General features: G+C 46.5%; 1 protein-coding gene across 2 annotated transcripts; it reads right to left on the reverse strand.

Moving 5' to 3' along the window:
• Positions 1-440: 440 nt before the first annotated feature.
• Positions 441-25,567, reverse strand: LOC121556278 (superoxide dismutase [Cu-Zn]). Of its 2 annotated transcripts, XR_005998133.2 has the most exons (5): positions 25,442-25,567; positions 7,871-8,037; positions 1,081-1,198; positions 551-898; positions 441-519 (listed from the first exon to the last, which is right to left on the reverse strand). XR_005998133.2 is itself a non-coding variant. In XM_041870177.2 (4 exons), the coding sequence occupies exons 1-4, from the start codon at positions 25,511-25,513 to the stop codon at positions 791-793; spliced, it is 465 nt and encodes a 154-aa protein (XP_041726111.1). In that variant the 5' UTR covers positions 25,514-25,567; the 3' UTR covers positions 447-790. The 2 variants fall into 2 exon arrangements, 1 of the variants encoding a protein (XP_041726111.1); XM_041870177.2 differs by having other exon boundaries at positions 447-898.

Below are 25,567 nucleotides of genomic sequence, written 5' to 3' on the forward strand. Positions count from 1 at the left end.
CAACAGTGTTTAGGACCGATGGGTGTACAGACGATAGTCTATAGTCTAAATGTTTATTCCCTAATCTACCCCCTAGCCGCCACCCCCTAGCCGCTAACCCCCTAGCCGCCACCCCCTAGCCGCCACCCCCTAGCCGCTAACCCCTAGCCGCTAACCCCTAGCCGCCACCCCCTACCCCCTAGCCGCCACCCCCTACCCCCTAGCCGCCAACCCCTAACCGCCAACCCCTAGCCCCTACCCCCTAACCCCTACCCCCTAACCCCTAGCCGCTAACCCCTAGCCGCCACCCCTAGCCCCTAACCCCTAGCCGCTAACCCCTACCCCCTAGCCGCCACCCCCTACCCCCTAACCCCTAGCCGCCAACCCCTAGCCGCCACCCCCTAGCCGCTAACCCCCTAGCCGCTAACCCCCTAGCCGCTAACCCCCTAGCCGCTAACCCCCTAGCCGCCACCCCCTAGCCGCCAACCCCTAGAGCACTTTATTAGATCCGTCCTCAACTTCAACGTCCCAGATGTGTCCCTGAGTTAAAGCCCTTCAGAGCCCTGGACACCTTCAGGGGTGAGTTTCCCAAAAACATCAAGTTCATCTTTAGCACTAAAGTACACAAAGAATGACCTTAAGGCTGCAGACAATCTTTGTTTTTTGGGAAACTCACCCTCTTTCTGTCAGATCTACATGAGGTGCCTCACAGGTCTAGGTAGGGTTAGACTTTACAGAGCCTCCAAATGGGGTCGGGGTGGTCTTCAAGCGGTGGCTAGTGGTTCCCGTGCTACCCAGTAGGGGCGAGTGTTCACTGGGTAATTCCAATTACACCACAGGCCTGGCGACCCCCGGCGTTGCCCGTCTTCACACTCTCCTCGTTGCCTCCTTTCCCCAGGTCATCAGCCTTCTCATGGATCTAATGGTACAGAGGGAGGGAGGAGACGGAGAGATGGGAAAAGGTAGTAAAAACAGAGTGAAAGGGGGAGATGGGGCGAGAACAGGGTTGTGTTTACTTGGAGAACTTTCTGAGCATTTCCTTCCATTTCCTGTCTAGTGGATACAACATGCAGCTATAGGTCAGGCAATGTCTGTTCTTACCACCATGGTCCTGCCGATGATAGAGTTGGGTCCAGTGAGAGTCAGTATCTTGTCCTGGATGTTGATCTTAGCCACATTGTCAGCTCCTGCAGTCACGTTGCCAAGGTCCCCGACGTGCCTAGCAACACAGAGAGAACAGCTCAGAGAGAGGTCGGCAACACAGAGACAGAACAGCTGGTCAGAGAGAGGTCGGCAACACAGAGACAGAACAGCTCAGAGAGAGGTCGGCAACACAGAGACAGAACGGCTGGTCAGAGAGAGGTCGGCAACACAGAGACAGAACAGCTGGTCAGAGAGAGGTCGGCAACACAGACAGAACAGCTGGTCAGAGAGAGGTCGGCAACACAGAGACAGAACAGCTCAGAGAGAGGTCGGCAACACAGAGACAGAACAGCTGGTCAGAGAGAGGTCGGCAACACAGAGACAGAACGGCTGGTCAGAGAGAGGTCGGCAACACAGAAACAGAACGGCTGGTCAGAGAGAGGTCGGCAACACAGAGACAGAACGGCTGGTCAGAGAGAGGTCGGCAACACAGAGACAGAACAGCTGGTCAGAGAGAGGTCGGCAACACAGAGACAGAACGGCTGGTCAGAGAGAGGTCGGCAACACAGAGACAGAACAGCTGGTCAGAGAGAGGTCGGCAACACAGAGACAGAACGGCTGGTCAGAGAGAGGTCGGCAACACAGAGAGAACAGCTGGTCAGAGAGAGGTCGGCAACACAGAGAGAACAGCTGGTCAGAGAGAGGTCGGCAACACAGAGAGAACAGCTGGTCAGAGAGAGGTCGGCAACACAGACAGAACAGCTGGTCAGAGAGAGGTCGGCAACACAGAGACAGAACAGCTGGTCAGAGAGAGGTCGGCAACACAGAGACAGAACGGCTGGTCAGAGAGAGGTCGGCAACACAGAGACAGAACGGCTGGTCAGAGAGAGGTCGGCAACACAGAGAGAACAGCTCAGAGAGAACAGCTCAGAGAGAGGTCGGCAACACAGAGACAGAACGGCTGGTCAGAGAGAGGTCGGCAACACAGAGAGAACAGCTCAGAGAGAGGTCGGCAACACAGAGAGAACAGCTGGTCAGAGAGAGGTCGGCAACACAGAGACAGAACAGCTCAGAGAGAGGTCGGCAACACAGAGAGAACAGCTCAGAGAGAGGTCGGCAGCACGGTAGTTTAACTCCTACGTGCACAACAACATAGCAAAACAAAAAGGTAAGACTGGGTGACTGACATTTCTAAACCACTTTTCCCCTCTTGTGTAGATCTAGTCAAAGGAAATCTTTGAGATTATAAAAGCATATTGGTTTGACACTAGAACTTGTTTTGCACATTGAGTGCATACTATGCTTCCATTCACAGGAGAAACTTGAAATGTCTCCATTAGTAGCTGAATTGGTAGCTTTTCGTGGCACAGCTGGCTAAGACATTGTCAACAGGGTAAGCATGTGTGTTTGGTTGAAGCCTTTGTTCCCAGATAAGAAAGGAAGCAAAGCTCGTAGTCTCAGGATAGGAATTTCCATGACAAAATACAGCTCAAGACCAGAATCCAATCTCATTGCCTCCGAGGACAGACAGACTATGCGGATTAAGCCATAGAGCCAATCGAGGTTCAACCATGTTCTCTCCACCATGACGGTTCTGCTGGGACAACATAAAGACAGTTGTTGAAGAACATGAGATGAGACAGACAGATGGTTTAAACAGAAGGAACAGATCATTGACATGCTAGACAGTGATCTCTCAAACAAGCCCCGACTGTTGTGCAAACATGAAACTCAGTGATAGTGGGGTTAGTTTATATCGCTAGCCAGCCTGATCGGTTTTAAATGCTATAGTTCATTACCTTAACACAAGTAGAACTGTTGAGCTCAGAATTCTATATGCTTGATTCTAAGCATTCTATAAAAACACTGGTGGGTTTTTGTATAACCATCTGGATAGCCGCAGCAACAGGTCATTTCTAGCGGCCATCTAGCAGGGCCTAAATCAGAGTTAGAAAGAGGTAGAAAGGATGGATAGAACCTGTTTTAGCACGGACACGGAGGGCCTCCAACATTTGAAAGTAGTGAACTGGGGTGGGACTTCCTACGGCTTGAGGAAGGCATCACATGATCCCATCCAGGTCAACAGGAGGGATCAGCCAATGAATTATACTGCTGAGAATACATTCCAGATCTGCAGGTGGGAGTAAAATCACCAACCTTGGCTTTTATACCGGTCTGCGTGGCTTTCAGTTTGTTTACTAAGAGAGTTTCATTCTGTCCATTTAGCACCAAACCGATGCTGGCACTAAGACCGCACTCAACAAGCTGTATTAGCAAACAAGAAAATGCTCATCCAGAGGCAGCGCTTCTAGTGGACAGTGATTTAATGCAGGGAAACTGAAATCCATTTTACCAGCATGTCACCTATGCAACTCTAGATCACTTTTATTCCACACACAGAAACGCATACAAGGCCCTGCCATTTGGAAATCAGACCATAACTCGATCCTCCTGATTCCCGTTTACAAGCAAAAACTCAAAATCAGGAAGTACCAGTACCACGCTCTCCGATTGGCTAGCACAGACTGGAATATGTTTGGGGATTCATCCGATAACATAGTTTACCACACCAGTCAACAGCTTCATTAATACGGGCATTTAGAACATATTTACACCCCTTGACTTTTCCACTTTGTGTTACAGCTGGAAATTAAAATTGATTAAATTGAGACTGTCACTGGCCTACACACAATACCCCATAATGTCAAAGTGGAATTGTGATTAAAAAAAAAATGAAAATGTCTCGAGTCAATAAATATTCAGCCCCTTTGTTAGGGCCTATATAAGTTCAAGACACATAATAAGTTGCATGGACTCACTCTGTGTGCAATAATAGTGTTTAACATTATTTTTGTAAATGACTACCTCATCTCTGTACCTCACACACACAATTATCTGTAATGTCCCCCCAGTCGAGCAGTGAATATCAACCCCAATGACCAGGGAGGTTTCCCCAATGCCTCACAAAGAAGGGCACCTATTGGTAGATCGTACATTTCAAACTCCGATTCAACCAAAGACCAGGGAGGTTTTTCCAATGTGTTTTTACAGGCAGTAGAAACAGCACGACTTTAGATAATTAGAACGCATTCGCCAAAAAAAATACACTTGAATGTATTTCTGCAAATATATAAATACAATGGGAGTCCTCTTACATTTGGGAACTTTACAGTCCTCTTGATCAAACAACTATGAAAAGGTAGGCTCTCTCTCCCTCAGTTATGCACATCAACAAGATGATCAACAACTAATCCTAGCCAGAGCGAGAAGAGCTCAAATCTAACGAGGGTTTAAGCTTGTTGGTCGTCAAAATTGCACTGATAAATGATGGGGAATAGTAGCCTGCTCGTCCTTCTGCAGTTTGCCTGCCAATGCATGCTGGTCCCAACCCACATTTTGACAACTGAATGGGAACTTGCCTGCCTGCCCATTTGATCGATTCACTCACCTCCAATGATACGACATCCTCCCAGCAGCCAGCCAGCTAGCTAGCTAATGTTAGGCTCTGTGTTTTTAGCTTGCCAAAAGGTACCTAAAGGACTCTCAGAACATGAGAAACAAGATTATCTGGTCTGATGAAACCAAAATTAAACTCTTTGGCCTGAATGCCAAGCATCATGTCTGGAGGAAACCTGGCACCATCCCTACGGTGAAGCATGGTGGTGGCAGCATCATGCTGTGGGGATGTTTTTCAGCGGCAGGGAAACTAGTCAGGATCGAGGGAAAGATGAACGGAGCAAAGTACAGAGAGATCCTTGATGAAAACCTGCTCCAGAGCGCTCAGGACCTCAGACTGGGGCAAAGGTTCACCTTCCAACAGGACAACGACCCTAAGCACACAGCGTAGACAATGCAGGAGTGGCTTTGGGACAAGTCTCTGAATGTCCTTTGAGTGGCCCAGCCAGAGCCTGGACTTGAACCCGATCTAACATCTCTGGAGAGACCTGAAAATAGCTGTGCAGCAACACTCCCCATCCAACCTGACAGAGCTTGAGAGGATCTACAGAGAAGAATGGGAGAAACTCCCCAAATACAGGTGTGCCAAGCTTGTAGCGTCATACCCAAGAAGACTGGAGGCTGTAATCGCTGCCAAAGGTGCTTCAACCAAGTACTGAGTAAAGGGGCTGAATACTTATGTAAATGTGATATTTCAAATATTATTTTTATTTTTTTTTACAAGTTTCTACAAACCTGTTTTTTCTTTGTCATTATGGGGTGTTGCGTGTAGATTGATGAGGGGGAAAAAAACAAATCAATTTTAGAATAAGGCTGTAAAGTAACAAAATGTGGGAAAGGTCAAGGGGGTCTGAATACTTTACAAATGCACTGTATGTCAATCTACTATCCCCCGTAGTAGAAAAGTTGACCTATTCTATTGGTGAGCTTGGTGGCCAATAGAATAGCACAGGGACAGTTGTGGGATGATCGATCCCAAATTCACACAACGAGTAGGCCTGGGTTACAATTTAATTCCACTAAATTATGGAAATTAACCTATAGACAGATAAGCATGACCAGTGAAATGTATTTACATCGACTGGTATTTACATCAATGATTTAAAAAACATTCCGCAATGGAATTTCTTCTCCCGGACAATTGGCCGGCGCAAATTTTATTTATCGGCTTCTAAAAATGTTTGGGGGTCAAAAGCCGGCTATTACCGGCTAACGGAAACCCTGCGCATCGACTCGGTACTGGTACTTCCTGTTTAGAGCCATGTTATTACCTGGTACCCCTGCACATCGACTCGGTACTGGTACTTCCTGTTTATAGCCATGTTATTACCTGGTACCCCTGCGCATCGACTCGGTACCGGTACTTCCTGTTTATAGTCATGTTATTACCTGGTACCCCTGCGCATCGACTCGGTACCGGTACTTCCTGTTTATAGCCATGTTATTACCTGGTACCCCTGCACATCGACTCGGTACTGGTACTTCCTGTTTATAGCCATGTTATTACCTGGTACCCCTGCACATCGACTCGGTACTGGTACTTCCTGTTTATAGCCATGTTATTACCTGGTACCCCTGCACATCGACTCGGTACTGGTACTTCCTGTTTATAGCCATGTTATTACCTGGTACCCCTGCGCATCGACTCGGTACTGGTACTTCCTGTTTATAGCCATGTTATTACCTGGTACCCCCTGCGCATCGACTCGGTACTGGTACTTCCTGTTTATAGCCATGTTATTACCTGGTACCCCTGCGCATCGACTTCGGTACTGGTACTTCCTGTTTATAGCCATGTTATTACCTGGTACCCCTGCGCATCGACTCGGTACTGGTACTTCCTGTTTATAGCCATGTTATTACCTGGTACCCCTGCGCATCGACTCGGTACTGGTACTTCCTGTTTATAGCCATGTTATTACCTGGTACCCCTGCGCATCGACTCGGTACTGGTACTTCCTGTTTATAGCCATGTTATTACCTGGTACCCCTCGCATCGACTCGGTACTGGTACTTCCTGTTTATAGCCATGTTATTACCTGGTACCCCCTGCGCATCGACTCGGTACTGGTACTTCCTGTTTATAGCCATGTTATTACCTGGTACCCCTGCGCATCGACTCGGTACTGGTACTTCCTGTTTATAGCCATGTTATTACCTGGTACCCCTGCGCATCGACTCGGTACTGGTACTTCCTGTTTATAGCCATGTTATTACCTGGTACCCCTGCGCATCGACTCGGTACTGGTACTTCCTGTTTATAGCCATGTTATTACCTGGTACCCCTGCGCATCGACTCGGTACTGGTACTTCCTGTTTATAGCCATGTTATTACCTGGTACCCCTGCGCATCGACTCGGTACTGGTACTTCCTGTTTATAGCCATGTTATTACCTGGTACCCCTGCGCATCGACTCGGTACTGGTACTTCCTGTTTATAGCCATGTTATTACCTGGTACCCCTGCGCATCGACTCGGTACTGGTACTTCCTGTTTATAGCCATGTTATTATCTGGTACCCCTGCGCATCGACTCGGTACTGGTACTTCCTGTTTATAGCCATGTTATTACCTGGTACCCCTGCGCATCGACTCGGTACTGGTACTTCCTGTTTATAGCCATGTTATTACCTGGTACCCCTGCGCATCGACTCGGTACTGGTACTTCCTGTTTATAGCCATGTTATTACCTGGTACCCCTGCACATCGACTCGGTACTGGTACTTCCTGTTTATAGCCATGTTATTACCTGGTACCCCTGCACATCGACTCGGTACTGGTACTTCCTGTTTATAGCCATGTTATTACCTGGTACCCCTGCACATCGACTCGGTACTGGTACTTCCTGTTTATAGCCATGTTATTACCTGGTACCCCTGCGCATCGACTCGGTACTGGTACTTCCTGTTTATAGCCATGTTATTTTTTACTTGTTATTCACTGTGTATTTATTCCTCGTGTCACGATTTGAATTTAAAAAACAATTTCACCTTAAACTCTGTTGTTGGAAAAGGACCAATAAGCAAGCACTTCACTGTTAGTCTACACCTGTTAACAAACATTTTATTTGACTCGGAAGGAGAAGACATTGACCAAATAAAAATAGAGATATCCCTCAATGGCGCTGCTCATTAAAATAGAGATATCCCTCAATGGCTCTGCCCATTAAAATAGAGATATCCCTCAATGGCGCTGCCCATGCTGTCAGAGTAGCCATTATGGCACAGATACAAAGATGAGTTCCCTTTCTACCTCAAATGGTCCAACTCCACTAGTGAGGAGGCCAGACTCACCTGACGTCATCGGCGGGTCCTCCGTGGGTCTTGTTGTGGGGGTTGAAGTGGGGTCCTGCACTCACGCAGCCGTTGGTGTTGTCTCCGAAGGCATGGACGTGGAAGCCATGTTCCCCCGGGGCCAGACCTGAGATCTCCCCTGTCAGTTTCACTGGGGCTTTGTCACCCTGATAACAGAGAGACAAGGGTTGGTTGACACAAACACAGGGTGAAACACAGAGGAACACAGGGTGAAACACAGGGTGAAACACAGGGTGAAACACAGGGGAACACAGGGGGAAACACAGGGGGGAACACAGGGGGAAACACAGGGGGGAACACAGGGTGAAACACAGGGGAACACAGGGTGAAACACAGGGGGAACACAGGGTGAAACACAGGGGGGAAACACAGGGTGAAACACAGGGGGAACACAGGGTGAAACACAGGGGGAACACAGGGTGAAACACAGGGGGGAACACAGGGTGAAACACAGGGTGAAACACAGGGTGAAACACAGGGGAACACAGGGGAACACAGGGTGAAACACAGGAAAGGGGAACACAGGGTGAAACACAGGGGAACACAGGGTGAAACACAGGGTGGAACACAGGGGAAACACAGGGGGGAACACAGGGGGAAACACAGGGGGAACACAGGGGGAAACACAGGGGGAACACAGGGGGAACACAGGGTGAAACACAGGGGGAACACAGGGTGAAACACAGGGGGAACACAGGGTGAAACACAGGGGAACACAGGGTGAAACACAGGGGGAACACAGGGTGAAACACAGGGAACACAGGGTGAAACACAGGGGGAACACAGGGTGAAACACAGGGGAACACAGGGTGAAACACAGGGGAACACAGGGTGAAACACAGGGGGAACACAGGGTGAAACACAGGGGAACACAGGGTGAAACACAGGGGGGAACACAGGGGGAACACAGGGGGGAACACAGGGGGGAACACAGGGGGAACACAGGGTGAAACACAGGGGGGAACACAGGGGGAACACAGGGTGAAACACAGGGTGAAACACAGAGGGAACACAGGGTGAAACACAGGGGAACACAGGGTGAAACACAGGGGGGAACACAGGGTGAAACACAGGGTGAAACACAGGGGGGAACACAGGGTGAAACACAGGGGGAACACAGGGTGAAACACAGGGGGGAACACAGGGTGAAACACAGGGGGGAACACAGGGTGAAACACAGGGTGAAACACAGGGGGGAACACAGGGGGAACACAGGGTGAAACACAGGGTGAAACACAGGGGGAACACAGGGGTGAAACACAGGGGGGAACACAGGGTGAAACACAGGGTGAAACACAGGGTGAAACACAGGGGGGAACACAGGGGGAAACACAGGGGGGAACACAGGGGGGAACACAGGGGGGAACACAGGGGGAACACAGGGTGAAACACAGGGGGGAACACAGGGTGAAACACAGGGGGAACACAGGGTGAAACACAGGGGAACACAGGGTGAAACACAGGGGGAACACAGGGTGAAACACAGAGGGAACACAGGGTGAAACACAGGGGAACACAGGGTGAAACACAGGGGGGAACACAGGGGGAAACACAGGGGGGAACACAGGGGGAAACACAGGGGGGAACACAGGGGGGAACACAGGGGGGAAACACAGGGGGAACACAGGGCGGAACACAGGGGAACACAGGGTGAAACACAGGGGAACACAGGGTGAAACACAGGGTGAAACACAGGGGGAACACAGGGGGGAACACAGGGGGGAACACAGGGGGAACACAGGGGGAACACAGGGGGAACACAGGGGGGAACACAGGGAAGAACACAGGGAAGAACACAGGGAAGAACACAGGGAAGAACACAGGGGGGAACACAGGGGGGAACACAGGGGGGAACACAGGGGGGAACACAGGGGGGAACACAGGGGGAAACACAGGGGGGAACACAGGGGGGAACACAGGGGGAACACAGGGGGAACACAGGGGAACACAGGGGGAACACAGGGGGAACACAGGGGAACACAGGGGAACACAGGGTGAAACACAGGGGAACACAGGGTGAAACACAGGGGAACACAGGGTGAAACACAGGGGGGAACACAGGGTGAAACACAGGGTGAAACACAGGGTGAAACACAGGGTGAAACACAGGGTGAAACACAGGGTGAAACACAGGGTGAAACACAGGGTGAAACACAGGGTGAAACACAGGGGGAACACAGGGGGAACACAGGGGGGAACACAGGGGGAACACAGGGTGAAACACAGGGGGGAACACAGGGGGGAACACAGGGTGAAACACAGGGTGAAACACAGGGGGAACACAGGGGTGAAACACAGGGGGGAACACAGGGGGGAACACAGGGTGGAACACAGGGGGAACACAGGGTGAAACACAGGGGGGAACACAGGGTGGAACACAGGGGGAACACAGGGGGGAACACAGGGGGGAACACAGGGGGGAACACAGGGTGAAACACAGGGTGAAACACAGGGTGAAACAGGGTGAAACACAGGGGAACACAGGGTGAAACACAGGGGAACACAGGGTGAAACACAGGGGAACACAGGGTGAAACACAGGGGAACACAGGGTGAAACACAGGGGTGAAACACAGGGGGGAACACAGGGGGGAACACAGGGGGGAACACAGGGGGAACACAGGGGGGAACACAGGGGGAAACACAGGGGGGAACACAGGGGGGAACACAGGGGGAACACAGAGGGGAACACAGGGGGAACACAGGGGAACACAGGGGAACACAGGGGAACACAGGGTGAAACACAGGGGAACACAGGGTGAAACACAGGGGAACACAGGGTGAAACACAGGGGGGAACACAGGGTGAAACACAGGGGGAACACAGGGTGAAACACAGGGGGGAACACAGGGTGAAACACAGGGGAACACAGGGTGAAACACAGGGGGGAACACAGGGGGGAACACAGGGGAACACAGGGGAACACAGGGGGGAACACAGGGGAACACAGGGGGGAACACAGGGGAACACAGGGGAACACAGGGGAACACAGGGGAACACAGGGGAACACAGGGTGAAACACAGGGTGAAACACAGGGTGAAACACAGAGGAACACAGGGTGAAACACAGGGTGGAACACAGGGTGAAACACAGGGGAACACAGGGGAACACAGGGTGAAACACAGGGGAACACAGGGTGAAACACAGGGGAACACAGGGTGAAACACAGGGGAACACAGGGTGAAACACAGGGGATCTGCTCAGACCCCAACCAAGGAGCATCAAAAGTCGTGCTATAAATTCTCAGACAACACAAAAATTCATTGATGCCCTTCCAGACTCCTTCTGCCTACCCAAGGACGTCAGAGGACAAAAATCAGTTAACCACTTAACTGAGGAACTCAATTTAACCTTGCGCAATACCCTAGATGCAGTTGCACCCCTAAAAACGAAAAACATTTGTCATAAGAAACTAGCTCCCTGGTATACAGAAAATACCCGAGCTTTGGAAGCAAGCTTCCAGGAAATTGGAACGGAAATGGCGCCACACCAAACTGGAAGTCTTCCGACTAGCTTGGAAAGACAGTACCGTGCAGTACCGAAGAGCCCTCACTGCTGCTCGATCATCCTACTTTTCCAAATTAATCGAGGAAAATAAGAACAATCCAAAATTTCTTTTTGATACTGTTGCAAAGCTAACTAAAAAGCAGCATTCCCCAAGAGAGGATGGTTTTCACTTCAGCAGTGATAAATTCATGAACTTCTTTGAGGAAAAGATCATGACCATTAGAAAGCAAATTACGGACTCCTCTTTGAATCTGCGTATTCCTCCAGGGCTTAGCTGTCCTGGATCTGCACAGCTCTGCGAGGGCCTGGGATCGGGAGAGACACTTAAGTGTTTTAGTACTATATCTCTTGACACAATGATGAAAATAATCATGGCCTCTAAACCTTCAAGCTGCATACTGGATCCTATTCCTACTAAACTGCTGAAGGAGCTGCTTCCCTGTGCTTGGCCCTCCTATGTTGAACATAATAAACAGCTCTCTATCCACCGGATGTGTACCAAACTCACTAAAAGTGGCAGTGATAAAGCCTCTCTTGAAAAAGCCAAACCTTGACCCGGAAAATATAAAAAACTATCGGCCTATATCGAATCTTCCATTCCTCTCAAAAATTTTAGAAAAAGCTGTTGCGCAGCAACTCACTGCCTTTCTGAAGACAAACAATGTATACGAAATGCTTCAGTCTGGTTTTAGACCCCATCATAGCACTGAGACTGCACTTGTGAAGGTGGTAAATGACCTTTTAATGGCGTCAGACCGAGGCTCTGCATCTGTCCTCGTGCTACTAGACCTTAGTGCTGCCTTTGACACCACCGATCACCACATTCTTTTGGAGAGACTGGAAACCCAAATTGGTCTACACGGACAAGTTCTGGCCTGGTTTAGATCCTACCTGTCGGAAAGATATCAGTTTGTCTCTGTGAATGGTCTGTCCTCCGACAAATCAACTGTACATTTCGGTGTTCCTCAAGGTTCCGTTTTAGGACCACTATTGTTTTCACTATATATTTTACCTCTTGGGGATGTTATTCGAAAACATAATGTTAACTTTCACTGCTATGCGGATGACACACAGCTGTACATTTCAATGAAGCATGGTGAAGCCCCAAAATTGCCCTCGCTAGAAGCCTGTGTTTCAGACATAAGGAAGTGGATGGCTGAAAACTTTTTACTTTTAAACTCGGACAAAACAGAGATGCTTGTTCTAGGTCCCAAGAAACAAAGAGATCTTCTGTTAAATCTGACAATTAATCTTGATGGTTGTAAAGTCGTCTCAAATAAAACTGTGAAGGACCTAGGCGTTACTCTTGACCCTGATCTCTCTTTTGACGAACATATCAAGACTGTTTCAAGGACAGCTTTTTTTCCATCTACGTAACATTGCAAAAATCAGAAATTTTCTGTCCAAAAATGATGCAGAAAAATTGATCCATGCATTTGTTACTTCTAGATTGGACTACTGCAATGCTCTATTTTCCGGCTACCCGGATAAAGCACTAAATAAACTTCAGTTAGTGCTAAATACGGCTGCTAGAATCCTGACTAGAACCAAGAAATTTGATCATATTACTCCAGTGCTAGCTTCCCTACACTGGCTTCCTGTTAAGGCAAGGGCTGATTTCAAGGTTTTACTGTTAACCTATAAAAGCGTTACATGGGCTTGCTCCTACCTATCTTTCCGAGTTGGTCCTGCCGTACATACCAATACGTACGCTACGGTCACAAGACGCAGGCCTCCTAATTGTCCCTAGAATTTCTAAGCAAACAGCGGGAGGCAGGGCTTTCTCCTATAGATCTCCATTTTTATGGAACAGTCTGCCTACCCATGTGAGAGACGCAGACTCGGTCTCAACCTTTAAGTCTTTACTGAAGACTTATCTCTTCAGTAGGTCATATGATTGAGTGTAGTCTGGCCCAGGAGTGTGAAGGTGAACGGAAAGGCTGGAGCAACGAACAGCCCTTGCTGTCTCTGCCAGGCCGGTTCCCCTCTCCACTGGGGTTCTCTGCCTCTAACCCTGTTGCAGGGGCTGAGTCACTGGCTTGCTGGTGCTCTTTCATGCCGTCCCTGGGAGGGGTGCGTCACTTGAGTGGGTTGAGTTACTGACGTGATCTTCCTGTCTGGGTTGGCGCCCCCCCCCTTGGTTTGTGCTGTGGTGGAGACCTCTGTGGGCTATACTCGGCCTTGTCTCAGGATTGTAAGTTGGTGGTTGGGGATATCCCTCTAGTGGTGCGGGGGCTGTGCTTTGGCGGAGTGGGTGGGGTTATATCCTTCCTGTTTGGCCCTGTCCGGGGGTTTCTTCGGATGGGGCCACAGTGTCTCCGGACCGCTCCTGTCTCAGCCTCCAGTATTTATGCTGCAGTAGTTTATGTGTCGGGGGCTGGGGTTAGTTGGTTATACCTGGAGTACTTCTCCTGTCTTATCCAGTGTCCTGTGTGAATTTAAGTATGCTCTCTCTAATTCTCTCGTTCTCTCTTTCTCTCTGAGAACCTGAGCCCTAGGACCATACGTCAGGACTACCGGGCATGATGACACCTTGCTGTCCCCAGTCCGCCTGGCCTTGCTGCTATTCCAGTTTCAACTGTTCTGCCTGCGGCTACGAAACCCCTACCTGTCCCAGACCTGCTGTTTTCAACTCTAAATGATCGGCTATGAAAAGCCAACTGAGAGACCTGAGCCCTAGGACCATACGTCGGGACTACCGGCCGTGGTGACTCCTTGCTGTCCCCAGTCCGCCTGGCCTTGCTGCTATTCCAGTTTAAACTGTTCTGCCTGCGGTTATGGAACCCCTACCTGTCCCAGACCTGCTGTTTTAAACTCTAATGATCGGCTATGAAAAGCCAACTGAGATTTATTCCTGATTATTATTTGACCATGCTTGTCACTTATGAACATTTTTGAACATCTTGGCATGGTTCTGTTATAATCTCCACCCGGCACAGCCAGAAGAGGACTGGCCACCCCTCATAGCCTGGTTCCTCTCTAGGTTTCTTCCTAGGTTTTGCCTTTCTAGGGAGTTTTTCCTAGCCACCGTGCTTCTACACCTGCATTACTAGCTGTTTGGGGTTTTAGGCTGGGTTTCTGTACAGCACTTCGAGATATTAGCTGATGTAAGAAGGGCTATATAAAATAAAATTGATTGATTGATTGATTGAACACAGGGGAACACAGGGTGAAACACAGGGGAACACAGGGTGAAACACAGGGGAACACAGGGTGAAACACAGGGTGAAACACAGGGGGGAACACAGGGTGAAACACAGGGTGAAACACAGGGGGAACACAGGGTGAAACACAGGGGGAACACAGGGGAACACGGTGAAACACAGGGGGGAACACAGGGTGAAACACAGAGGAACACAGGGTGAAACACAGGGGAACACAGGGTGAAACACAGGGGAACACAGGGTGAAACACAGGGGAACACAGGGTGAAACACAGGGGAACACAGGGTGAAACACAGGGGGGAACACAGGGTGAAACACAGGGGAACACAGGGTGAAACACAGGGGTGAACACAGGGTGAAACACAGGGGAACACAGGGCGGAACAGAGGGGTACACAGGGTGAAACACAGGGTGAAACACAGGGGAACACAGGGGGGAACACAGGGTGAAACACAGGGTGAAACACAGGGGAACACAGGGGGGAACACAGGGGGGAACACAGGGGGGAACACAGGGGGGAACACAGGGGGAACACAGAGGAACACAGGGTGAAACACAGGGGAACACAAGGGGGAACACAGAGGAACACAGGGTGAAACACAGGGTGAAACACAGGGATAAAGAGAGAGGAAGAGATGCAGTGGAACCACAAGGAAAACACGCACACATTGAAGTCACAGATGGACAGTCAAACACTCAGGGGGAAACCATTAGACTATAGAATGGGGTTTGAAATGAGGTGTCAAAATCTTGTGTCAGGATTGGGAAGACCGTTTCAATTAGCATCTCAATGAGCCATGTGTTAGCACCTAGCCATGTGTTAGCACCTAGCCATGTGTTAGCACCTAGCCATGTGTTAGCACCTAGCCATGTGTTAGCACCTAGCCATGTGTTAGCACCTAGCCATGTGTTAGCACCTAGCCATGTGTTAGCACCTAGCCATGTGTTAGCACCTAGCCATGTGTTAGCACCTAGCCATGTGTTAGCACCTAGCCATGTGTTAGCACCTAGCCATGTGTTAGCACCTAGCCATGTGTTAGCACCTAAACCAAGAACTGTAGCTAGCTAGCTGTTAGGCTACTTTTGACATTTTGAGGGAGCAACTGTCAACCACACAGTCAGTTGGCCACACTACTTTTTATGCAAACTTTTCTTTGTTTTTTGACACCAGACTAGGTTCAAGGGGAAATTAAAAAAATGGGGGACGAGGCAGAATGACTCTAGCCTGGTCCCAGATTTGTTGCTGTTATTGTCAAGCCAATGTTGCATGACAATTCCAAAATGGGGGACGAGGCAGAATGACTCTAGCCTGGTCCCAGATCTGTTGCTGTTATTGTCAAGCCAATGTTGCATGACAATTCCAAAATGGGGGACGAGGCAGAATGACTCTAGCCTGGTCCCAGATCTGTTGCTGTTATTGTCAAGCCAATGTTGCATGACAATTCCAAAATGGGGGACGAGGCAGAATGACTCTAGCCTGGTCCCAGATCTGTTGCTGTTATTGTCAAGCCAAAGTTGCATGACAATTCCAAAATGGGGGACGAGGCAGAATGACTCTAGCCTGGTCCCAGATCTGTTGCTGTTATTGTCAAGCCAATGTTGCATGACAATTCCAAAATGGGGGACGAGGCAGAATGACTCTAGCCTGGTCCCAGATCTGTTGCTGTTATTGTCAAGCCAATGTTGCATGACAATTCCATAAGGAGTGGGCAAGAGTGCAGAAAGAGACTGGCATTCTGCAGAAGATGTTGCCTCTATATGCCATAGCTTTCTAACTGTGGTCTTTCACAAAAGCTCTCAACCTATACCCTCTATACTTAGTATGAAAAATGTATGCACTGACTAACCGTAAGTCACTCTGGATAAGAGCGTCTGCTAAATGACTCAAATGTTTTTAAAAATGGACACAGTATGCTTTACATTAGTTATCTTGTTGTTATTAGTCCCATCCTTCAACTCCATTCAACACCTCCCATCTATCTCTTAACACCATCCATATTGGATTTCTATTTGCCATATATATTTTTCAACTGTGCTGTGATGTTTTACAAAAGTTCTGAACCCTTCTATTCTCATCGTTTCTACAGATTGTACATTGAAAATAAACATTTTTGCTAAGTGTTATTATTAGGGGTGTAACGATCCATCTACTACATCGATGTATCGATTTATATTCCTATGATCCAACTACATCGTTCTGTGCTCGGCGAGTTGGCCTTTTGGACAACATATATCAATCTAACATAGTTTTAAAATGTAATAAATCGATTGTATCGATACTAGGAAATAACCCATTGGATTTAAGCACGTCAGACTTTATATGGATGTTTTTTCTTAGCACTTTTAATGATAAAGGCTTTAAACATTACTCGATTCAGTCTGCCTATCCGTGACGTCATCGCCCCGCGCCAGCAGCAGCGCAAAGGCACCAAGACAACAAAACATAGCATGGCGGACGACAGAGGAGAAGCCGACGAGCGAGAAATTATCAAGCCACCATTGCGGTCCTTACAAGAAACAGGAATCTAGGAAACTTCACCTGCACTGTCCAGTATCCAGGTATTTATTTCAGTCACACTGGTTGAATTTTTGGCTAAAAGGTTACTGAATCGATTTCAAGTCACTGAATCGTTTCGGATCGTATCGTTCTAAATGAACCAATATCGTCCTTGAATCGTATCGACAACCACGAATCGTGATACAAATCGAATCGTTGTTAAAAACGAATCGTTACACCCCTAGTTATTATATTATTAATCGATTGACTATGACTTTTCAGATCACCCAGTAGTGCTATCTGCAGGGTTAGCTCCAGGTAAATATTGCAATCCTTCAGCAATTCCTGGACCTGTGTCCAAAAACAGGCTACAAATGGACAGTACCAAAACAAATGATCTAATGATTGTCTCCTCACAGCAAAAGCTGCAGAGCTGGGAAGATTGAATCCCCCATACAAATAACATTCTATTGGTAGCAATAATTTTCTATAATAATTTAAATTGAACAATTATGTTTTGAATCCGGCGTCGTTTTGCGCATCAGTTCATAAACACTATGCCATGGGATCGGTACGTAGAAAATCTCTTCCCAACTATTTTGCAATCTATATGGGACGGCTGTCAATCCTTTGGTCCTTAAATGAACCTGGTATACTTTTTTATTTATCACAATTTTCTTTAACCAATTATGTTCTTTAATGCAGGGCCGACAGACAAGTTCCTTACTTTCTCCTCCTTCCACGTTCCTCTTCCATTTTTGCAGTAATGCTGCAATTATTTTTTTGTAATTTTGGGTAGAGCAGACATTTCCATATGTTTTTGTTAGCTGCATGTGTGACATAACTCCACCAGTCCTACAGATGATATCATTTACGAAGATTATACCTTTTTTAAATAATGGTTTTTTATCAATTAGTATATTTGAGTTTAACCACAATATTTGTTGCATTATTTGTTCTGTTGTTTCTGGAGGATTAAATTGAAATTGCAACCAACTTTCAATGGCTTGTTTTAGAAATAGTGATATTAGGGAGATGATTTCCTTTTCAAATAACTGAAAGTGAGAGGTTGTAATCTGAATAAAGGGAAAAAGGCCTTTCTTGAACATTGGGTGAGACAATCTTACTAATTTGCAAGAGAACCAGTTTGGATTTAAGTATAACTTTTGTATGACTGAAGCTTTTAGTGATAGGTCTAATGCTTTAATATTTAATAATTGATGTCCTCCGAATTCATATTCATTATATAATTAGGCCCTTTTAATTTTGTCTGGCTTGCCATTCCAAATAAAATTGAATATTTTCTCAAATAATTTAAAAAAATGTTCGCTAGGCGTAGGCAAGACCATAAGCAAATAGGTAAACTTACATTTTATTTGGAACAGCAAGCCAGACAAAATTAATCTTTTTTTGTCTTTTTTTTTTTTAACTGTTCGCTAGGTGTAGGCAAGACCATACGCAAATAGACAGGCATTTACCTTTCCATGGTAGCAAGATCTTATCTATTTTGCTAACTTTCTATAAAAATGTATTGGAGTGAGATCATTTATTTCCTTTGGGATATGTATTCCGAGTATATCCACATCACCATCAGACCATTTTATTGGTAAACTACATGGTAATGTAAAAATTATATTTTTTTGTGATCCAATACGTAATATAGTACATTTGTCATAATTTGGTTGTAATCCAGAGAGGTTAGAAAATGTATCTAGATCCTCTATGAGGCTGTGGAGGGATTCAAGTTGTGGATTTAAAAGAAAACATGAATCATCAGCGTACAAGGACACCTTTGTTTTTAAACCCTGGATTTCTAATCCCTTGATATTATTGTTGGATCTGATTTTAATTGCTAACATTTCGATGGCCATAATAAATAGATATGCCGATAATGGACAACCTTGTTTCACTCCTCTTGACAGTTTAAAACTTTCTGAGAAATAGCCATTATTTACTATTTTACACCTAGGGTTACTATACATGATTTTAATCCATTTTATAAAGAGATTCTCCAAAATGGAAATGCTCCAGGCATTTATACTCTGCTCAAAAAAATTAAGGGAACACTTAAACAACACAATGTAACTCCAAGTCAATCACACTTCTGTGAAATCAAACTGTCCACTTAGGAAGCAACACTGATTGACAATACATTTCACATGCTGTTGTGCAAATGGAATAGACAACAGGTGGAAATTATAGGCAATTAGCAAGACACCCCCAATAAAGGAGTGGTTCTGCAGGTGGTGACCACAGACCACTTCTCAGTTCCTATGCTTCCTGGCTGATGTTTGTCACTTTTGAATGCTGGCGGTGCTTTCACTCTAGTGGTAGCATGAGACGGAGTCTACAACCCACACAAGTGGCTCAGGTAGTGCAGCTCATCCAGGATGGCACATCAATGCGAGCTGTGGCAAGAAGGTTTGCTGTGTCTGTCAGCGTAGTGTCCAGAGCATGGAGGCGCTACCAGGAGACAGGCTAGTACATCAGGAGACGTGGAGGAGGCCGTAGGAGGGCAACAACCCAGCAGCAGGACCGCTACCTCCGCCTTTGTGCAAGGAGGAGCAGGAGGAGCACTGCCAGAGCCCTGCAAGCAGGCCACAAATGTGCATGTGTCTGCTCAAACGGTCAGAAACAGACACCATGAGGGTGGTATGAGGGCCTGACGTCCACAGGTGGGGGTTGTGCTTACAGCCCAACACCATGCAGGACGTTTGGCATTTGCCAGAGAACACCAAGATTGGCAAATTCGCCATTGGCGCCCTGTGCTCTTCACAGATGAAAGCAGGTTCACACTGAACAAATGTGACAGACGTGACAGAGTCTGGAGACGCCGTGGAGAACGTTCTGCTGCCTGCAACATCCTCCAGCATGACCGGTTTGGCGGTGGGTCAGTCATGGTGTGGGGTGGCATTTCTTTGGGCCTCCATGTGCTCGCCAGAGGTAGCCTGACTGCCATTAGGTACCGAGATGAGATCCTCAGACCCCTTGTGAGACCATATACTGGTGCGGTTGGCCCTGGGTTCCTCATAATGCAAGACAATGCTAGACCTCATGTGGCTGGAGTGTCAGCAGTTCCTGCAAGAGGAAGGCATTGATGCTATGGACTGGCCCGCCCGTTCCCCAGACCTGAATCCAATTGAGCACATCTGGGACATCATGTCTCGCTTCATCCACCAACGCCACGTTGCACCACAGACTGTCCAGGAGTTGGCGGATGCTTTAGTCCAGGTCCAGACCATCCGCCACCTCATCAGGAGCATGCCCAGGCGTTGTAGGGAGGTCATACAGGCACGTGGAGGCCACACACACTACTGAGCCTCATTTTGACTTGTTTTAAGGACATTACATCAAAGTTGGATCAGCCTGTAGTGTGGTTTTCCACTTTAATTTTGAGTGTGACTCCAAATCCAGACCTCCAAGGGTTGATACATTTGATTTCCATTGATAATTTGTGTGATTTTGTTCTCAGCACATTCAACTATGTAAAGAAAAAAGTATTTAATAAGATTATTTCATTCATTCAGATCTAGGATGTGTTATTTTAGTGTTCCCTTTCTTTTTTTGAGCAGTGTATATAAACTCCAGTCGTACTTTATCAAATGCCTTTTCAAAGTCTGCTATGAATACCAGGCCTGGTTTCCCAGATTTTTCATAGTGTTCTATTGTTTCCAATACTTGCCTTATATTATCTCCAATGTATCTTCCATGTAAAAAACCTGTCTGATTAGAATTATTAATGTACGACATTACCTTTTTAATTCTATGCGCTATCTTCCATTTCCTAATAATTGCTCCCACAGTTGATTTCTTCAAACCAAGCTGCTTACCTATTGCAGATTCAGTCTTCCCAGCCTGGTGCAGGTCTACAATTTTGTTTCTGGTGTCCTTTGACAGCTCTTTGGTCTTGGCCATAGTGGAGTTTGGAGTGTGACTGTTTGAGGTTGTGGACAGGTGTCTTTTATACTGATAACAAGTTCAAACAGGTGCCATTAATACAGGTAACGAGTGGAGGACAGAGGAGCCTCTTAAAGAAGACGTTACAGGTCTGTGAGAGCCAGAAATCTTGCTTGTTTGTAGGTGACCAAATACTTATTTTCCACCATAAATTTGCAAATAAATTCATAAAAAATCCTACAATGTGATTTTCTGGATTTTTTTTCCTCAATTTGTCTGTCATAGTTGACGTGTACCTATGATGAAAATTACAGGCCTCTCTCATCTTTTTAAGTGGGAGAACTTGCACAATTGGTGGCTGACTAAATACTTTTTTTCCCCACTGTATCAAAATATGAAATTAATTTATTCTTGCTATGTAACTACTGTAAAAACATTAAAAAATAAGTGCCATGTATATAAAATGTGTTTAGAATGTACAATGCTGTAAAAACAAAGTTTACCTTTGTCCTCCAAAAAGTAGGGTTCTGGGTGGGCCAAAGAATAGAAGTCTTAAAAAAGCATTTGCTCCCTTTCTGATTCTCTATTTTTGATACTGAATGTTATCAGATCTTCAACCAAAACCTAATATTAGATAAAGAGAACCTGAGTATACAAATAAATAAAATACTTATTTTATTAACAAAGTTATGCAACACCCAATTTCCCTGTGTGAAAAAGTAATTGCCCCCTTACACTCAATTAGTTATGCCACCTTTAGCAGCAATGACTCCAACTAAATGCTTCCTGTAGTTGTTGATCAGTCTCTAACATCGCTGTGGAGGAATATTGGCCCAGTCTTCCATGCAGAACTGCTTTAACTCAGCGACATTTGTGGGTTTTCAAGCATGAACTGCTCGTTTCAAGTCACGCCACAACATCTTAATTGGGATTAGGTCTGGACTTCGACTAGGCCATTACAAAAAAATCTAATTTGTTGATTTTTAACCATTTTCATGTAGACTTGATTGTGTGTTTTGGATAATTGTCTTGCTACATGATCCTGATGCGCTTCAGCTCACAGACGGATGGTCTGACATTCTCCTGTAGAATTCTCTGATACGGAGCAGAATTCATGGTTCCTTCTATTAAGGCAAGTCGTCCAGGTCCTGAGGCAGCAAAGCATCCCCAAACCATCACACCACCACCACCACCACGCTTGACGGTTGGTAGGAGTTGTTTTTTATTTATTTTATTTTAGAGGGTAGATCAGCTTTAATATTGCAGATAGATTGTAGTTTCCATCAATGAAATTGTCTGCATAATTTCCAATCCGCCATATATATATATATTAAATATACAGTGCATTCGGAAAGTATTCAGACCCCTTGACTTTCCACATTTTGTTAGGTTACAGCCTTATTCTAAAATGGATTAAATTGTTTCTTTCCCATCAATCTACCCACAATACCCCATAATGACAAAGCAAAAACAGGTTTAGAAATGTTTGCTAAATTATTAAAAATAAAAGTATTCAGACCCTTTACTCAGTACTTTGTTGAGGCACCTTTGAGATGGGTGAACCTTCCAAAAGGACAACCATCTCTGCAGCACTCCACCAATCAGGCCTTTATGGTAGAGTGGCCAGACGGAAGCCACTCCTCAGTAAAAGGCACAGCCCGCTTGGAGTTTGCCAAAAGGCACCTAAAGGACTCTCAGACCATGAGAAACAAGATTCTTTGGTCTGATAAAACCAAGGTTGAACTCTTTGGCCTGAATGCCAAGCGTCACGTCTGGAGGACACCTGGCACCATCGCTACGGTGAAGCATGGTGGTGGCAGCATCATGCTGTGGGGATGTTTTTCAGTGGCAGGGACTGGGAGACTAGTCAGGATAGAGGGAAAGATGAATGGAGTAAAGTACAGAGAGATCCTTGATGAAAACCTGCTCCAGAGCGCTCAGGACCTCAGACTGAGGTTGTAATCGCTGCCAAAAGGTGCTTCAACAAAGTACTGAGTAAAGAGTCTGAATACGGTTAACGCGACATCAGTTCTTTTTTATTTCTTTTTTTTAAGTCAAGGGGTCTGAATACTTTCCGAATGCACTGTAGACAAACTACTAGATCACCTCTCAACCAGTTGACTATAACTAATTTTTTATGAGATGTAGATTCAGGGCTCTGCACCAGAAGATGGTAGACAAGGATAGTAGCAGTAGTAGCTAGTGGTGGTAGTAGCTAGCAAAACAGTGACGTGTGTTGCTTGTAGCTTGCATTGGTTTTACATTTGCTAGCTAAGGTTCGTTGCATAGTTTAGCTAGAACCCCACCCAACTTGCTAGCTAAAATTGTACAACAGGCAGAACTAGCAATTAGCCTGCATTCATCTCATAGCCATTTACCCTGCTTACAAAATACTATGGCTATCTAAATTGATGATTTACATAGAGGGCTTAAGGGAAACTGCAGATTATGAGTGGACTGGTATCAAAGGTTGTCACATGCTTGTCACGGCTAGTTGTAGCTAGCGACCGTTAGGAACTTCTAGCGCGTAACGTTAGTAGCTAGCCAAATTGTGCTTGCCTGGCTACCCAAACTCCTTGCGCTGGCCAAACGCTACGCCACGCACAAGGACGTTTGTTTCTTCTCTGCAATGAGTCTGTATAGGAGTAGCTACCTCCCGACGATTTCTAGAATGGAAATCCATTCTAGACCGTCTGATTGGTCCCAGAAACTGATGGGTTGGGCCAGAGCCGGAACATGTGGGTAAAGCGGCATTTGATACTCTGATTGGTTAGAGATGATCCAATCGCTAATGACTGTTTCGTACAACACTCTTCATTTTGACATAAGTCAGTGCTATCCAGAATCCTCCGGACGTCCCTAACATAAACCTTAACCAAAGATTTGTATAACTAAACTAAGACAGCCCACAGCCTGTCATTTCCAATGGGAACAAATGAGTCAGTGGGCAGAGCCAAGCACGAGCTAGCAAGATCCCACTGGCCCGTTCTAGCATGCATCTGCATATTTAGGATAGGGAACTGCGCGTGTGCAATAACTCAATTCACCTTTACACTCCTAAATAAGGTGATTTTTTAAAACTTTGGCAAAGGGTAAAGTCTACAAAAAAAAAAATGTAGTCCAGTCTATTCATAACAGATTCTAGTTTTGGGAAAAGAACTGTCTTGAGCTCAAATGTTTCATCCTTAAGAAAATGTGGAAAATGTCAGCCGAAATTCCATCTCCTCCCACTGCTGGCCACTGGGCTTCCTCTCACTACCAAGAGTGGACACGCCAAGCGGATGTTTCACATGTATACATCCGGTGAAATACCGGTCTCATTGTTCTACCTGTGCCTTAACCCCTACACTTAACCATTTTAAAATGAAACTTAAAAACGGTAGTGATGTCCCAAGGAACCAGGATGGCACGGACCTTTTGACGGTCACCACAAACGACTTCAATGATTGCAGTCTCATGCCCTATTCAAAACAACATTTCGCCAGACAAATGTGCTAATATCCGCCATACACTACACGAGTTTGACGACGTCCCAGACGAATTTTCATGATGGCTGTGAAATCCTATGAACTTGGGCTAAGATCAGTAAAATCAGGACTCGCGTCGTTTGATGGTTGCTCCTTCTGAAGTCCCCTGTCGGATGTCCTGATAACTTTCGATCCGTTTGGTCGCGCATGTTGTAGTATGAGCAGTGCTACAACGCGATTGGGCAATGACTGCTGCCAATAGCCAATAAGCATTCAGCAGGTGAGACCAAAACAATGACGTCTTAGAGGAAAGCAACAACATGCACGGTGTGGACGGAGGTGATGGACAACAGACTGGTGGAGCTGTGGAGAGGACGCCACTGCCTTTTCACTGGGAGAGTTCGTTTTACATATCCCGGTGCCCCGGTTAGGCCGAGTTTCATATTTTAGACCACTCCATTGGTCCTTAACTGAAATCTCCACCCACCCGTGGCACTGGGCCATGCAAAACGAACTCCCCCAATATTACATCTGCGTCCAGCCATGACAGAAATACAAATATTGTATTAAATTAAGTACTACATATTCTGCGCCTCAGTCTTTTTAAAAATGTTTCTGCACATAAGCAGCTCACTGTTTACGTGTCGGCATGTTTTGCCCTATGACAACCGCAGGGCAGGACCAACAAGGGAATCATCATGAAGCACCCACGTCCTGGGGGTTGAGGATGGCCACAATGAACGATGTAGGTCAAGGAAATCGCGAAATGTGAGCACGTCCAAGTTGTAACGTAAGTTAGCTAAAACGTCGTTGCATAAATTCGCTGGAAGGGTTTTGACAAAAACCAGCCAGCTACCCGTCCTACCTGGCTAGCCTTGCTAAATTAGTTGTCATGTTAAACGGCTGTGTGAATGAACGCTAGCTAGCCAAGTTGCTAGTAGTGGATAAGGCCAGCAGCAGACAGTCAGAAGTGTGCCAAATGCAGACTTGCATTTTCCCGATTAACGACATACTTTACCTCCTGCTCAAAGAATACGGTACCGGTAACTTCTCCGGTTCCTTTCAGCACGCAAACAGCCTTCAGCACCATCTCTGCAAATTCACAAGTCCGCGTCTCACTGAAAGACCTCAAGTGGGAATGCAG

The sequence above is a fragment of the Coregonus clupeaformis genome, unplaced genomic scaffold (assembly GCF_020615455.1).
Source record: "Coregonus clupeaformis isolate EN_2021a unplaced genomic scaffold, ASM2061545v1 scaf0045, whole genome shotgun sequence".
Classification (NCBI taxonomy): domain Eukaryota; kingdom Metazoa; phylum Chordata; class Actinopteri; order Salmoniformes; family Salmonidae; genus Coregonus; species Coregonus clupeaformis.